This window comes from Neovison vison, chromosome 12, assembly GCF_020171115.1.
Source record: "Neovison vison isolate M4711 chromosome 12, ASM_NN_V1, whole genome shotgun sequence".
NCBI lineage: Eukaryota > Metazoa > Chordata > Mammalia > Carnivora > Mustelidae > Neogale > Neogale vison.
The window spans coordinates 142692875-142708623 of NC_058102.1; the positions used below are offsets into that span (position 1 = coordinate 142692875).

Below are 15749 nucleotides of genomic sequence, written 5' to 3' on the forward strand. Positions count from 1 at the left end.
TCATTTGATTTTCACCATGGTCCTGCAAGTTGGAGAATGTTATGACAATTATCTCTTTTACACATTTAGGAAACCAAAGCCCAGAGAGGTTAATTGGTTTGCCCACGTTCCCACAGCTAGTAAATGTCCATGAGAAGAGACCCAAGCTGGAGTTTTCTGTTTCCAAATGCCATGTCCTCACAACTGTCAGTCATCTGTTGCTGCATCAGTTGCAAAAACAGAAGTTGTAGAAACTCTCCATTATATGCCATCTGGTGTCCTTTCATATAAGATTCATGATATCAAGTAAAAAAAAGTAAATTTGGAATTGTGTTTTTTCCACTGAGTAGTTCCATGAATTTGACCAAGTGAAGTTACTCTTTAAACCCAGTGGTCTTTTTTTTTACTATCTGTCTTGTGGAGAGATGCTCTATTTTGTATCTGTAAAGGGGATAGAGGAGGATTGGAGAAGAAATTCTCTTCTCAGCCAACACAGATCTCTCTCAGGACTTTGTCCTTTTTTAAGGAGTATGAGATCAAATTCTAAAATAAAGTTACTTCTTACCTTTCCTTCTAGGTCTTCCTAGCAGAGTTCAAGAAAACCAATCAGTTTTTTGCAATAAAAGCCTTAAAGAAAGACGTGGTTTTGATGGACGATGATGTTGAGTGTACAATGGTAGAGAAGAGAGTTCTCTCCTTGGCCTGGGAGCATCCATTCTTAACGCACATGTTCTGTACATTCCAGACCAAGGTAAGGCTTGGACAACCCTTCATCCACCTCTCAGCCAGCAAACGTGGAGATCTAAGCAGGGTGCCCCTATGGCTTCCTCATTAGGAGACACGGGGAATTGTCTCCATATATTTCTTTACCTTTCAGTTCACCTTCCATTCGTCCAAATGAGTTTCTTCTCCAAACACCGCTGATATATTATTTCTAATTTTTCACATAGTTGGTTGGGAAAGGGCTTTACCTCTGGGTTTGTCTATTTGATTGTGTTTTAGAATTTTATTTTATTTATATAACAAGGATTCTAAGCAGCCTGTGACTTGCTTAATGAAGCAGAGCTTTGTGAGGGCCAAAGACATGATACTTGTTTGTTCATCTACTGTATATGTATTTGAAGAGACAAAAGTTGGGCAGTAGATCAAAATGTGTGTGCACTATTCTATTCCCTCATGTGGCCAGCAGAGACGCAGGCTTACAGTGGGCCTGCACAGTGAGGTAAAAGGGTGAATTCTGTCAAAAGGTTCTCTTATTCTGGGATGATTCTCTTCCTGATCTCCTTATTCCTTAAAAATATGTTCTAATTGCCTGTTTTTCGAGATGTCCTGACTTAGTCAGATCTTGCATATCAAACAGAATAACCAACTAAATACCACTAAAAATACACTAAATAGGTGAGTGTAAAAAGCAACAATTGAAATGAATGATGATTTGCTTTGGGAAAATTTTGGAAGTTGCATTTCTGAGGGAATGACAGATACCTTTGCACACTAGTGAAAGATATTAGTTAACAAATGAACTATTCACTTTTCTGGGGGATTGTTGTTTATAGGAAAAGTTATTCATTGGCTTTCTACCTCCAAAGAACCCAGCTGTTGGAATGCCAGGCTACTCAGGAGGTTCTGAAGAATAGTTATATGCCTGTTACTTATTATTATTTTTGTTGAAGTGTAGTTGATATACAATATTCTATTAGTTCCAAGTGTACATCATAGTGGTGCAGTATTTTTATACAATACCAAATGGTCCTCCTGAAACGTGTAATTACCATCCACCACCATGAAGAGTTACTACAATATTAACTGTATTTTCTATGCTAAATATTATATCCTGTGACTGACTTATCTTATAACTGAAACTTTATATCTCTTAATACCCATCACCTATTTCAATCAGCCCTTGAACCCCTCCTCACTCAGGGAACTCACAGTTTATTTCCTGTATCCGTATGTCAGTTTCTGGTTTGTTTTTTTTTATTAGATTCTACATATAAGTGAGATCACACAGTGTCTTTCTGCATCTGACTTATTTGACTTAGCATAATATCCTCTAGTTTCATACATGTTGTCACAGATGGTTTCATACAAATTTCAGAAAGCTTTGTCCTAGTTCTGTGAAAAATACCATTGGAATTTTGATTGGGATTGTATTGATTCTGTAGATAAGTACAGACATTTTAATAATATTAATTCTTCCAATCCATGAACATGATATATCTTCAATTTCTGTTGTCTTCAGTTTCTTTCACCAGTGTCTTACGGTCTCCAAAGTACAGGTATTTCACCTTATGGATAAAATTTATTTGTAGGTACTTTATTCTTTTTGATGCATTGTAAGTGGGATTGCTTTCTTAATTTCTCTTTCTGATAGTTCCTTTTTAATGTATAGTAACCAATGCAACCACTTTCTGTATGTTAATTTTGTATCTTGTAAGGATGCCTTTTACTTTTTTTTTTTCTTTCCTTATTGCTCTGGCCAAGGGTTCCAATACTATGACGACTAAAAGAAGTGAAAATGGGCATTCTTGTCGTCTTCCTGATTTTAGAGGAAAAGCTTAGAGCTTTTTACTATTGAGTATGATAGTGACTGTGGATTGGTCAGATACGGTCTCTATTATGTTGAGGTACATTACTTTTATAGCCAGGCTGTTGATCATTTTTATCCTAAATGGATGTTGAGTTTTGTCAAATACTTTTTCTGTATCTATTAACATATCATGATTCTTATCCTTTGTTCTGTTAATGTGGTGTATCACATTGATTTATGGATGCTGAACTATTGTTACCTCCCTGTAATAAATCTCAGTTGAGAGTGGTGAATGATCTTTTTAACATTTTATTGAATTCAGTTTGCTAAAATCTTATTGAAGATTTTCATCTATATTCATCAGGGATATTGGTCTGTCATTTTCTTTTTTGTGTGTGGTGACTTTGGTTTGGTTTCAGGGTAATGCTGACCTTGTAAAATGAAGTATTCCTTCCTTTTCATTTCTTCTTTGAATGATTTGAGAACGATTGGTACTAGCTCTTCTTTAATGTTTGGTAGAATTCACCAGTGAAGCCATCTGATCCTATACTAGTTATTTTGGAAGAGTTTTTAAATTACTGGTTCATCATTAAAATTGGTCTACTTAGATTTTCTGTATCTTCATGAATCGGCCTCAGAATGCTGTATGTTTCTAGGAATTTATCCAACTCCTCTAGGTTTTTCAATTTGTTGGTGTATAATTCCTCATAGTACATTCCTATGATCCTTTGTGTTTTTGTGGTCAGTTCGTAACTTCTCTCATTTCTGACTTTATTTTGGACCCTCTCTTTTTTTCCTAATGAATCTGGCCATAGATTTATCAATTTTATCTTTTCAAAGACCATTTTTTATTTTTTTAAATCTTTTTTTTAGAGGATTGATGGATTAACTGGTTGATTGAGAGACAGAGCATGAGAGAGGAGAGTGGGAGAGGGAGAGGGAAAAGCAGGCCCCCTGGGAGCCCGATACAAGGCTTGGTCCCAGGATCCTGGGATCATGACCTGAGCGAAGGCAGATGCTTAACCAACTGAGCCACCGAGGTGCCCCAGTATCTTTAATCTTTCCTATAGTTTTGTTTTGTTTTTTTTTTAAGCCGGTCTTCCACTTATTTCCATTATGATCTTTGTCATTTACTTCCTTCTACTAACTTTCAATTTTGCTTTTTTCTAGTTCCTTTATTTGTGAAGTTAAATTGTTTATATCAGAATTTTCCTTGTTTCTTAAGGTCGACCTGTATTGCTATAAACTTTTAGAACTTCTTCAGGGAAAGTCACATAAATTTTGGAAAGTTAAGTCTCTGTTTTCATTTGTTTCTAGGTATTTTTAAATTTCCTCTTTTATTTCTTTGTTGCTCCATTGGTTGTTTAGTAGCATGTTGTTTGGCCTCCATGTTTGGTGTGTCTCCCACTTTTCTTCTGTAATTGCTCTCTGGTTCCATACTGCTGTCGTGGAAAAGATACTTGATATAATTCCATTGCTCTTGAATTTGTTGAGACTTCTTTTGTGGCCTATCATATGATTTATCCTGTAGAATTTTCCAAGTGCACTTGAAGGGAATGTGTATTCTGTTGTTTGGGATTAAATTTTCTGATCAATTAAGTCAATCTGGTCGAATGTGTCATTTAATGTCAGTGTTTTCTTACTGTTTTTCGGTCTGAATGATGTCTCCATTGAAATAGGTGGTGTATTAAAGTCCCCTACTCTTACTGTATTGTTTCAATTGTATTGCTATCAATTTCTCCCTTCTATTTGTTAATATTTGCTTATTACATGTAGGTGCTTCTAGGTTGGATGCATAAATATTTATGAATGTTATATCTTCTTCTTGGACTGATCCCTTCATTATTATTTAATGCTTTCTGTGTGTATGTGTGTGCTTTCTAACAATCTTTGTTTAATGTCTGTTTTGTCTGATAGAAGTATTGCTCCCTCCCTTCACTTTTAGTCTGCATGTCTTTAGATCTGAAGGGAGTTTCTTGTAGGCAGCACATGAGTGGGTCTTATTTTTCTATCCATTCAGCTATCCTATGTCTATTGATTGGAACATTTAGTCCATTTACATTTAAATTAATTATTGATAAGTATGTACTTCTATCTTGTTGACTGGTTTTCTGGTTACTTTTGCAGTTCTTTTTTCTCTCGTCTTTTGGTATTTTCCCTTGTGGTTTGATGGTTTTCTTTAGTGTTATATATGGGTTCCTTTCTCCTTACTTTGTGCATATCTATTGTAGGTTTTTGGTTTCTCAGTACCATGATATGTGTGTGTGTATACACATGCACACACACACATTTATATTATATATATATATAATATATATATATTATATATTATATATTTATATTTATATATGTAATATAAATGCTTTCTGTGTGTTAAATATAAATATATAAATATATTTAATAGTTTGTTAAATTTTAATAAGTAATATATTTATGTATTATGTACATAATATACAATATATTATGTATTTTGTATTATATATAATTATATATTATAATATAAATATATAATTTATAAAATATATTATATATATAATTATATATAATACAAAATACATAAATATATTACATAAATATATATATAATATATAATACAAAATACATAAATATATAATATAATATATATTATAAATATAAATATATTTATATATTTTTGTGTGTCCATATACTTAAAGTTGATAGTTGCTTAAATTTATACACATTCTGAAAATATATACTCCATCTTGTGTTTTTGATGTCATATTTTATATCTTTATTTTGTGTTTCCCCTAACTACTTATTGTAGTTATAATTGATTTTGCTATTTTGCCTGATCAACTTTCATACTAGCTGTTTAAATGGCTGATCCACTCCCTTTACTATAAAATTACCTTTGCCAGGGAGATTTATTCTTAAATATATTTTCTTTTTTTAATTTTTAAAAATTTTCAATTGAAGTGTATTTGACATACAGTATTAGATTTAAGTGTACAACATAGTGATTTGGCAACTATACACATTATGAAATGTTTAGAATGATAAGTGTAGTTAGCATCTGTCACTACACAAAGTATTATAATACTAACTGTATTCCCTACACTGAACTTTCATCCCTGTGACTTCTTTTATAACTGAAAATTTGTACTACTTAATCTCTTTCACTTATTTTGCCCATCTGTACAGCTCCTCACCTGAGGCAAGTACCAGTTTGTTCTCTGTGTTTATGAGTCCTTTTCTGTTGCTTTTAGTTTATACTTTTGTTTTCTTTTTAGTATTCCACATATAAGGGAAATCATATAGTATTTGTCTTTCTCTGTCTTCTTTCACTTAACCTAACACCTTCTAGGTCCATCTGTGTTGTTGTAAATGGCAAGATCTAATTCTTTATTTGGCTGATATTTAATATTACACACACACACACACACACACACACAGCCTGCTTCTTTGGCATTTCTCTATTGACAGACACGTAGGTCTGGTCTTCCAAATCTTTGCCATTATAAATAATACTGCATTGAATATGGGGCCCTTACATCACTTTGAATTAGTGTTTTCTTTTTCTTTAGGTAAATACCCAGAAGTAGAATTCCTAGATCATAATGGCACTTCTAATTTTAATTTTTATGTCCTTTATTTTTTTTCCCAATTTATTTATTCTCAGAAAAACAGTATTCATTATTTTTTCACCACACCCAGTGCTCCATGCAAGCTGTGCCCTCTATAATACCCATATGTCCTTTATTTTTAATGACTATGCCAATTTATGTTCCCACCAACAGTGCATGAGGGTTCCCTTTTCTCCACACCCTTGACAATGCTTGTTCTTTCTTTAAATTTGAGCATTGCTGACACACAAGGTTACATTAGTTTCAGTTGTTATTTCACGTCTTTTTAACACTAGCAATTCTAACAGGTGTGCGGTGGTATCTCATTGTGGTTTTGATTTGCATTTCCCTGAGAGTTAGCAGTGCTGGGCATATTCTCATGTGTCTGTTGGCCATCTGTATGTCTTCCTTGGAAAAATGTTTGTTCAAGTGCTCTGCCCATTTTTTAACCAGATTGTTCTGTTGCTGCTGTTGTTGTTTTGGTGTTGAGTTCTTTCTGTATTTTGGATAATAAGCTCTTAGTGGATAATGATTTGAAATAACTTCTTCCATTCAGTAGGTTGCCTTTTTGTCTTGTTGATGGTTTCTTTCACTGTGCAAAAATTTTAAAATATGATGTGGTCCAAATATTTACTTTTGCTTATGTTTTCTTTGCCTACGGAAACAGATCCAGAAAAATATAGCTAAGGCTGCTCTCTAAGATTTTACTGCTTATGTTTCTTCTGTAGGACTTCTTTGGGTTTTATAGTAAGATTTTAATCTACTTAAAATTTTTATGTGTGTACGGTATAATAAAGTGGTCTAGTTTATTTTTTTCTTCTTTTTTTTCTGACACATAATCATCCAGTTTTATTGAAGACAGTGTATTTTACCCTTTGTACATTCATGCCACCTTTGTCACAGATAATTGACAATATAAGCATGAGTTTATTTCTAGTCTCTCTATTCTGTTCCACTGATATATGTGTCCAGTTTTGCACTGTACCGTAATGTTTTGATTACTTTAGCTTTGTAGTATAGTTTGAAATCTAGGGTTGTGTTTCTCCTAGCTTTATTCCTCTTTCTCAAGATTGCATTGGCTATTTGAGGTCTGTTGTGGTGCCATATAAAGTTAGAATTATTTGTTGTAGTTCTGTGAAAACTATTTGTATTGTCATAGGGATTACATAAGGATTACATAGTAGATTGATTTGGGTAGTACAGACATTCAGTCAATATTAATTCTTCCAATCCATGAACATGGAATATCTGTCCCTTCATTTATGTCATCTTCAGTTTCTTTCATCAGTGTCCTATAGGTTTTCAGAATATGGATTTCTCTCCTCTTTGGTTAAATTTATTCCTAAATATTTTAAGCTTTTTGATGCAATTATAAATGATATTGGTTTCTTAATTTTTTATGTTAATTTATTGTTAGTGTATAAAAATACAACTGATTTTTGTATATTAATTTTGTATTTGGTAACTCCACTGAATTCATTTATCCTATAGTTTTTTAGTGGAGTGATCACAGTTTTATATATATATAGTATCATATATCTTCAAATACAGTTTTATTTCTTCCTTACAAATTTGGACGGCTTTTATTTTTTTTTAATCTGTTTGCTATTGCTAGGATTTCCACTGTGTTGAATAAAAATGGAAAAAATGGATATCCTTGTCCTGTGCCTGGTTTTGCTTTAATCCTGATCACCTGAATGGTGACGTTATCTGTATGTCTGTCACAAATGGTTTTTATTATGTTGAGGTATATTCCCTTTAAGTCCATTTTGTTGTGTTTTTATCATAAACAGATGTTAAATTTTGTCAAATTCTTTTTCTGCATCTATTGAGATGATCATATGACTTTTATCCTTGATTTTGTTATCATGATGTATCACATTGATTGATCTGCTAGTGTCAAACTGTCTTGAGCCTCTGGAATAGATTCCACTTGATCTTGCTGAATACCCCTTTTATATATTGTTAAATTTGGTCTGTTAATATTTTATTGAAGATTTATGCATCTGTGTTCATCAGAGATATTGGCCTATATTTGTCTACAATTTCCTTTTGCAGTTTCTTTGTCTGGTTTTTGTGTAAGAGTAATGCTGGCCTTGAAGAATAAATTTGGAATCATTCCTCCCTCTTCTGTTTTTTGGAATATTTTTAGAAAGATAGGTATTAATTCTTTAAATATTTGGCAGAACTCACCAGTGAAGCCATCTGTCTGGTCCTGGACTTTTGTTTGTTGCAAGTTTTTTTTTTTTTTAATTACTGATTTAGTTACATTACCAGTAATTTGTCTGTTCAGATGTTGTGTATCTTCATGATTCAGCTTCATAGAATTGTGTATTTCTAGGAATTTTATCCATTTCTTTTAGGTCATCCAAGTTGTTGGCATATAATTTTGTGTAGTAACTCCCAATACTATCAATTTCTGTGGTGTTAGTTATATTTCTCTTTCATTTCTGATTTTATTTGAGTTCTTTCTCTTTTTTCTTGGTGATTGGTTAAAGGTTTATCAGATTTTTTTTTCCAAAAAAAATCACTTAGTTTCATTAATCTTTTCTATCATGTTTTTAGTCTCTATTTCATTATTTCATTTATTGTCTATCTGATCTTTATTATTTCCACCCTTCTACTAACTTTTGGCTTTGTTGGTTTCTTATTTTCTTACTTCTTTATGTGTAAAATTGTTTATTTGATTGTTTTTGCTGTTTCTTGAGGTATGTCTTTATCACTATAAACGTCCCTCTTACAGCAGCTTTCTCTGTGTTCCAGAGATTTTGAACCATTGTGTTTCCATTTTCATTTGTCTCCATGTATTTTTTAATTCCTCTCTGATTTACTCATCTACACGTGGGTTGTTTAGTACCATGATGTCTAGTTTCCATGTGTTCCATGTTTTTTACAGGTTTTTCTTTTAATTGATTTTTAGTTTCATACTATTATTGTGGTCAGAAGAGATGTTTGATATAGTTTCAGTATTCAAAATTTATTGAGACTTGTTTAATGGCCTTACATGTCATTTATCCTAGACAATGTTCCATGTGCACTTGAAAAGACTGTGTATTCTGCCCTTTTGGGTGGACTATTCTATTTATATCTATTAGGTCAGTCTCATCAAGTGTGTCGTTCAAACCCATTGTTTTCTTATTGATATTGTCTGGATGATTTATCAGCTTATGTAAGTGGGTATTAAAGTCCCTTATTATTATTGAGTTTCTTTCAATTTGTCCCTTTATGTCTGTTAATATTTGTGTATTTAAGCACTCCTGTGTTGGGTGTATAAATACTTAAAGTTGTTACATCCTCTTGCGGATTGAAAGCTTTTATCATTATGTAATGTCCTTCTTTGTCTCTAGTTAGTATTTGATTTAAAGTCTGTTTTATCTGATATAAATAATGCTACTCCAGCTTTCTCTTCATTTACATTTGCATAGAATATTTTTTTTCCATAACTTCACTTTCAGTCTGTATATGTCTTTCGTTAGGTAGAAATAATGTTCTTATAGGCAGCTAACAGATGAGTCATGGGGGGTTTTTTTGTTTTGTATTGTTTTAATTCATTCAGTCACCATGTCTTTTGATTGCTGCATTTAGTCCATGTAAAGTGTTTGTTGATATGTATACTTATCACAATTTTCCTTATTGTTCTCTCTCTCTTTTTTTGTCTGGTTCTCTTTCTTCTCTTACTCTAAGCTTTTTTTTTTTTTTTTTAAATGAAAGTGATTTCAAAGATGTCACTGCTTATTTTTTTTTTAAGATTTTATTTATTTATTTGACAGAGAGAGATCACAGTAGGCAGAGAGGCAGGCAGAGAGAGGGGAAGGGAAGCAGGCCCCCGCTGAGCAGAAAGCCCGACGCGGGACTCTATCCCAGGACCCTGAGATCATGACCCGAGCCGAAGGCAGCGGCTTAACCCACTGAGCCACCCAGGCGCTCTACTCTAAGCTTTTTATTTGTTGACTTTTCTTTAGTACTATACTGGGATTCCTTTCTGTTTACTTTTTGTGTATCTATTATAAGATTATCATTTGGGTATATCATGAGGCTTCTATATAACATTCTGCGTTATAACATAGTATAGCAGTCTATATCAAGTTGATCGCTTAACTTCAAACATATTTAAAAGCACTACATTTTTGCTTCCCCCACCATATTTTATGTATATGATGTCACGCTTTACATTTTTCATTTTGTGAATTTCTTATCTAATTTCATAGATATAATTAATTTTAATTTTTAACATTCGTACTACATTTGCTTTTACCATTGAAATTTTCCTTTCATAAATTTCTTTCTTCTAGTTTTAGCCTTTAACTTTCTGCTTAATCCACAGCCTTAAAATTTCCTGTAAGACTGGTTTAGTGGTGGTGAACTCCTTTAAATTTTGTTTGTCTGAAAAACTCTCTCTTCTTCAATTCTGAATTTGCAAAGTAGAGTATTCCTTTTTTTAATAATAAAAAAATCATTTATTTGTTAAATGAGGAAGGAATTTGTTAAATAAAAAGGAAATAGATAAAACCAGATAAAATATTTAAGTGGAATATTCTTGATTATAGGCTTTTTACCTTGAGAACTTTCAATACATCATGCCACTTTCTTCTGGTCTGCAAAGTTTCTGTTAAAAATCAGCTGACATCCTTATGGGGTTTCTCTTGTATGTTACTGTTTGTTTTTCTCTAGCTTCTTTTAAGATCCTTTATCTTTAATCTTTGAAATTTTTAATTATCAGGTGTCTTGGTGTGATGCTTCTTAAGTTAATCTTTTGGGGGCTTTCTGTGTTTCCTGGACATCTGTTGCCTTTCCCAGATTATGGCACTTTTTAGCTATTATTTCTTCAAATACATTTTCTGCCTTTTTCTCTCATCTCCCTCTGGAACCCTTCTAATAGGATTGTTAGTACACTTTATGTTTTCCCATATGTTCCCACCTAAACTCATTTTTTTAAAGTTCTTTTTTTCTCTTTGTTCTTCAGCTGGGGTGTTTTCCACTACCCTGTATTCCAGATTGTAGATTTGTTCCTCTATATTATCTAATTAGTGTTGATTCCATCCAATATATTTTTCATTCCAGTTATTCTTAAACTCTGATTGGTTCTTTTTTTATATTTTCTAATTCTGTTTCATTCAGTTCTTTTTCTGAGCTTTTGCTTGGTTCTTTCACTTGCAACATACTCTTCTGTCTTCTCATTTTGTTTGACTCTGTAGGTTTGTTTCTATGTACTAGGTAAGTCAAGCATGTCTTCTGATCTTAAAAGTGGTAGTCTTATGATATAGGTATCCTGTGAAGCCTGGTAGCAGAATTCTTCATTGTTTTCTAGAATCAGGGAAAACAGGGTGTCCCCTCTGTTAAGTCCCTCTGGAGGGACTGAATGCACCCTCCTTTTGTGACTGGTCCGGAACTGCTGCTGGCATCCTGATACTCATCCCAGGTATCAGCAATGACAGGCTATGACTAATGCAGGAACACTGGTAGGTGGAGCTGACTCCTGGCATGACAAGCTGAGAAGCCCAGCTAGAGCTACTGCAGGTGTGCTTACGGATGTGGCTAGCCCTATCATACCTGGTCTACTACAACTGCTAAGGGTGTACTGGTGAGCAGGGCTCCCCCTCTGCTAGAGCAGTCACCAGTCTCTGCCAGGGCTGCCTGCTAGTGTGGTAGATATAGTCACTTTGGGGGCTATGTCAGTGCTGATCAAGCCTGCCCACCAAGTGTGGTTGGGTGGAGGAGCTTCTTTGGAGGGTTGTCTGCCAGGGTGAACAGAACTAGCGAGGTAGATGATAAGTGTCAGAACTGGCTCCTACAACTGTCTGGTTAGCTAGGCTGAGGAAGGCCAAGAAAAATGGTGCCTGCCAGGACTTCTCCTTCTGGAGAAAGCTCCCACAGATCCCTCACCCTCCAGCAGTGTCCTAAAATTAGTCAATAAATCTCCTTCACCTATAAGAGGTTTTTAAATTCTGCCTCTGTACTATATCTCAAACCAAGTGCTGTACTACACTGGCCCTTTGAGGATGGGCTCTCAGTTTCCTATAGCCCTCCATCTCTCCCAGAGTTAAGCCCCACTGATTTTCAAAGCTCCTGGAGTTAAGCCCTGCAGATTTTCAAAGCCAGACATTATGCAGGTTTGTCTTCTAGGTACAGGTACCCAGGGCTGGTGTGAGCCCAATGTGGGGCTTAATCCCTTCATTCCTCAGAGAGAAACTTAGCACTTGTGATATCCCTCCCACTTGTGGTTTGCCACACTGAGAGTTTAGTTCCTGACCTCATCTCTGCCTCTTCTACCCTTCTCAGTGTGGCTTCCTCTTTGTGCCTTTCGCTGTGGAAGATCTGTACTGTTAGACTTCAGGTCTTTCTGAGTGAGTTGCATCACTTGAGTTGTTGGGCTCTGCATGTTCATGTTGGGTGGAGGGTGGAGGTGAGCTCAGCATTTCTTTTTTTTTTTTTTTAAGATTTTATTTATTTATTTGACAGACAGAGATCACAAATAGGTGGAGAGAGAGGAAGGCAGAGAGAGAGAGAGAGAGGAGGAAGCAGGCTCCCCGAGAAGTGGAGAGCCTGATGCAGGGCTCGATCCCAGGACTCTGGGATCATGACCTGAGCTGAAAGCAGAGGCTTTAACCCACTGAGCCCCCCAGGTGCCCCGAGCTCAGCATTTCTAGTTATCACCTCTTCTCTTCCACTAAAGACAATCCTTTAACATTTCTTGAAAGGCCAGAATACAGATAAATTCCTTTAGTTTTTCTTGTCTGAGAACTTCTCTCTCTTTCAGTCCGAATGATAATCTTGTTGCGTAGAGTATTCTTAGTTGAAAGTTTTTTCCTTTTTAGCCCTTTAAATATATCCTGACACTCACTCCTAGCCTGCAAAGTTTCTGCTGAAAAAATCAGTATCACCTTAATACTGAATGTGTCTGGCAACTTTGGCAGGCCAGCTAAAGCTGGAGAAGGTGCAATCTTGGCGGTCCCAGGGCATGCTATTTTTGGGTCATTTGAGGGAGGGCTGGATCTAGATCTGGTATGGCCAAGACTGTCCCAAGGCATGCTTCCCTTGGGCTGCCTTGGCAGGACAGCTGGAGTTGAAGTAGTGGGCTGGGTGCACTGGAATGAGCTTTACCATAGCCATCTTGATTAAACATGTGGATTGGGGGCAGGCTGAGGAGTGGTCTTGAGATATACCACACCCAGGCTACCTTGCACAACAGCAGTGTTGTAGCAGGTGCAAGCTGGGGGATCCCAGTGCGAACTGCAGTCACCCTGGAGTGATGGCAAGGGCTTCAGGAAGCAAAGGCTGAGGGCCCTGGGGCATACTTTGCTGGAGTACCTTGGTGAGATGGCTTGGTCTGGGGCAGGTGTTGGCAGGGGTACCTGGGGGCACATGATCTTGGGACCATCTTGGGGGACTTGTGGAGCTGGTGTGGGCAAGGGACTTAGGGCTTATTGGGGTAGGCCTAATAGGCTGGCTGGAGCATGTGGACCCTTCTTCTGTCTATGCTATCAAGGTAGAGAGTGAACATGAACAATGGCACTTGCTGGCATCTCCAGCCCTAGATAAAGTTCCAGCAGTTTCCCTCCCCTTGGCAGACACTCTAGGGTTTGTAAATGGATTTCTTTCACTTACAATCTAGTTGCCTTTAAATCAGATACTTTTGCTGTGCCACAGACAAGTGAGTATGCACCAGCCTCTTGGTGATCATATATATATATATATAGATATATGATATCCAGATATCCTATATACATGCGGGGACTGTGATATGTGAAGTGTCCAAATATGACAAGGCCATTTAGGAAGTCATGGAGAATGAAAATAGCTGTGGGCTTGGCTCCTCAAGCAGTTTAGTCCCAACTCAGCCATTTATCATCTGGGCTCTGAGGCTCCCTTCCTCCCCTGCCTGGGGTAGAGGAAGAATGACTGTGTAAAAGGGTTGTGGAGGTATAAACCAGGTACCACATGTGAAATCACAGTGCTTGGGATCTAAATGTGCAAAACAATACTGGTTGAATCTAAACCTGAATCTGAGGGAGGCTCAAAAAAAATTTTTTTTTAATTTTTCTCTGTGATACATCAAGATAACTTTGTACATCATTCAGGTTATGACATAAATTATTGGTATCAGTCTAGTAGAAATCAGGATTATCAGAAGTTGTCTTAGCAGAAGGGAATGGCTTTTTATTCTTTACTTTTACTAACATTTTTCCATTTTAAAAATATTTATATTTTCCATGTCTCACATGAGAGTCCAGAGGGCTTAAAATTGCATGGCCCCTCCTGGTATCAAATGCAGTCTGAATGCTACCCACCTTCACACTACTGGATTTTAAGCCCATATATTCTGTCCATATTTTCCACTGCTTACATTCCCCAAAAATGTAAAAATAGGAAAATCCACAATCAAGTTTTATCTATAAGAAGAATTGTCATGTCTTTTTACTGTACTAACAAGTCAATTAAAAACTATTAGACTCAAACTAATTATTCATGGAACCTTGAAAAACATTCATTTCACAGCCTACTTTCAAAGATTACTGTGTAATTCAAATTTTTTATTGTGGACCTACTATTTGTAAGTTCTCTAGGTTTCCCCAAAATAGGCAAGACTCTAAAACTGTATGAGGATTAAATCACAAAGCTATTTCCCTTTCCTACCTAATTCTAGTGAGTAAATAGAAAACAAAGTCCTACCTAATTTGGAAAAATATTCCACTTTCTTTATCTTATTATATCATTAACAATTCTATGCACTATTAATTTTCTTTTTTTTCCAATTTATTTATTTTCAGAAAAACAGTATTCATTATTTTTTCACCACACCCAGTGCTCCATGCAAGCCGTGCCCTCTATAATACCCACCACCTGGTACCCCAACCTCCCACTCCCCCGCCACTTCAAACCCCTCAGACTGTTTTTTCAGAGTCTCTCATGGTTCACCTCCCCTTCCAATTTACCCAAATTCCCTACTCCTCTCTAACACCCCTTGTCCTCCATGCTATTTGTTATGCTCCACAAATAAGTGACTATTAATTTTCTTGATAAAATAATTATTTTAAAGTTGTATACATTAGAAACAATCTCCAAATATAAGATTGTCTAAATGTGAAATAGCATGTCAGAATCTGCCATGACGTGAGGAAGCAGGTGAGTGGTACAGTCCGTTAAGCATCTGATTCTTGTTTTCAGCTTAGTTCTTGATCTCAGGGTCATGAGATCTAGCCCTGTGCTGGGCTCCAAGCTCAGCAGAGAGTCAACTTGAGACTCTCTCCCCATCTGCCCTCCTCCCACTCCCAATAAATAAACTTTCAAAAAGAAAAAAGAAAAAAAGAAAAGAAAAAAGAAATTTCCACTGGCTGCTGGTAACAGGGACCTGGCTTCAATGAGCTGTAAGTGTTTCTGTCTTCATCTAAAAGGAGTGAGGCATGTGCAGTTCAGAGCATCTGGGATGGTTCCATTGTGTCATCAGAGATCCAGGCACCATCTACTTCCTGTTCTATCACCCACAGCACTTTGCTTCCATCCGCAGCATACTCCTTAGTCCCATATGGTTGCTGGAGCCCAGCCCTCACAACCACGGTCCAGTTAAGAGGCTGGAGGAAGAGGGAGAGGATAGAACAACCCCATGCTCGCTCCTTCTTTATTAATTCACTTTTCCATAAGACCATAAAAAAACTGTT

General features: G+C 35.9%; 1 protein-coding gene across 10 annotated transcripts in view; it reads left to right on the forward strand.

Moving 5' to 3' along the window:
- Positions 1-15749, forward strand: part of PRKCQ (protein kinase C theta) — a 168555-nt gene that overhangs the window by 87960 nt on the left and 64846 nt on the right. For all 10 annotated transcript variants that reach the window (XM_044226551.1, XM_044226549.1, XM_044226546.1 and 7 more), the window contains one exon: positions 557-730. In XM_044226551.1, the coding sequence (XP_044082486.1) occupies positions 557-730 (174 nt within the window). The remainder of the gene's footprint in view (positions 1-556; positions 731-15749) is intronic.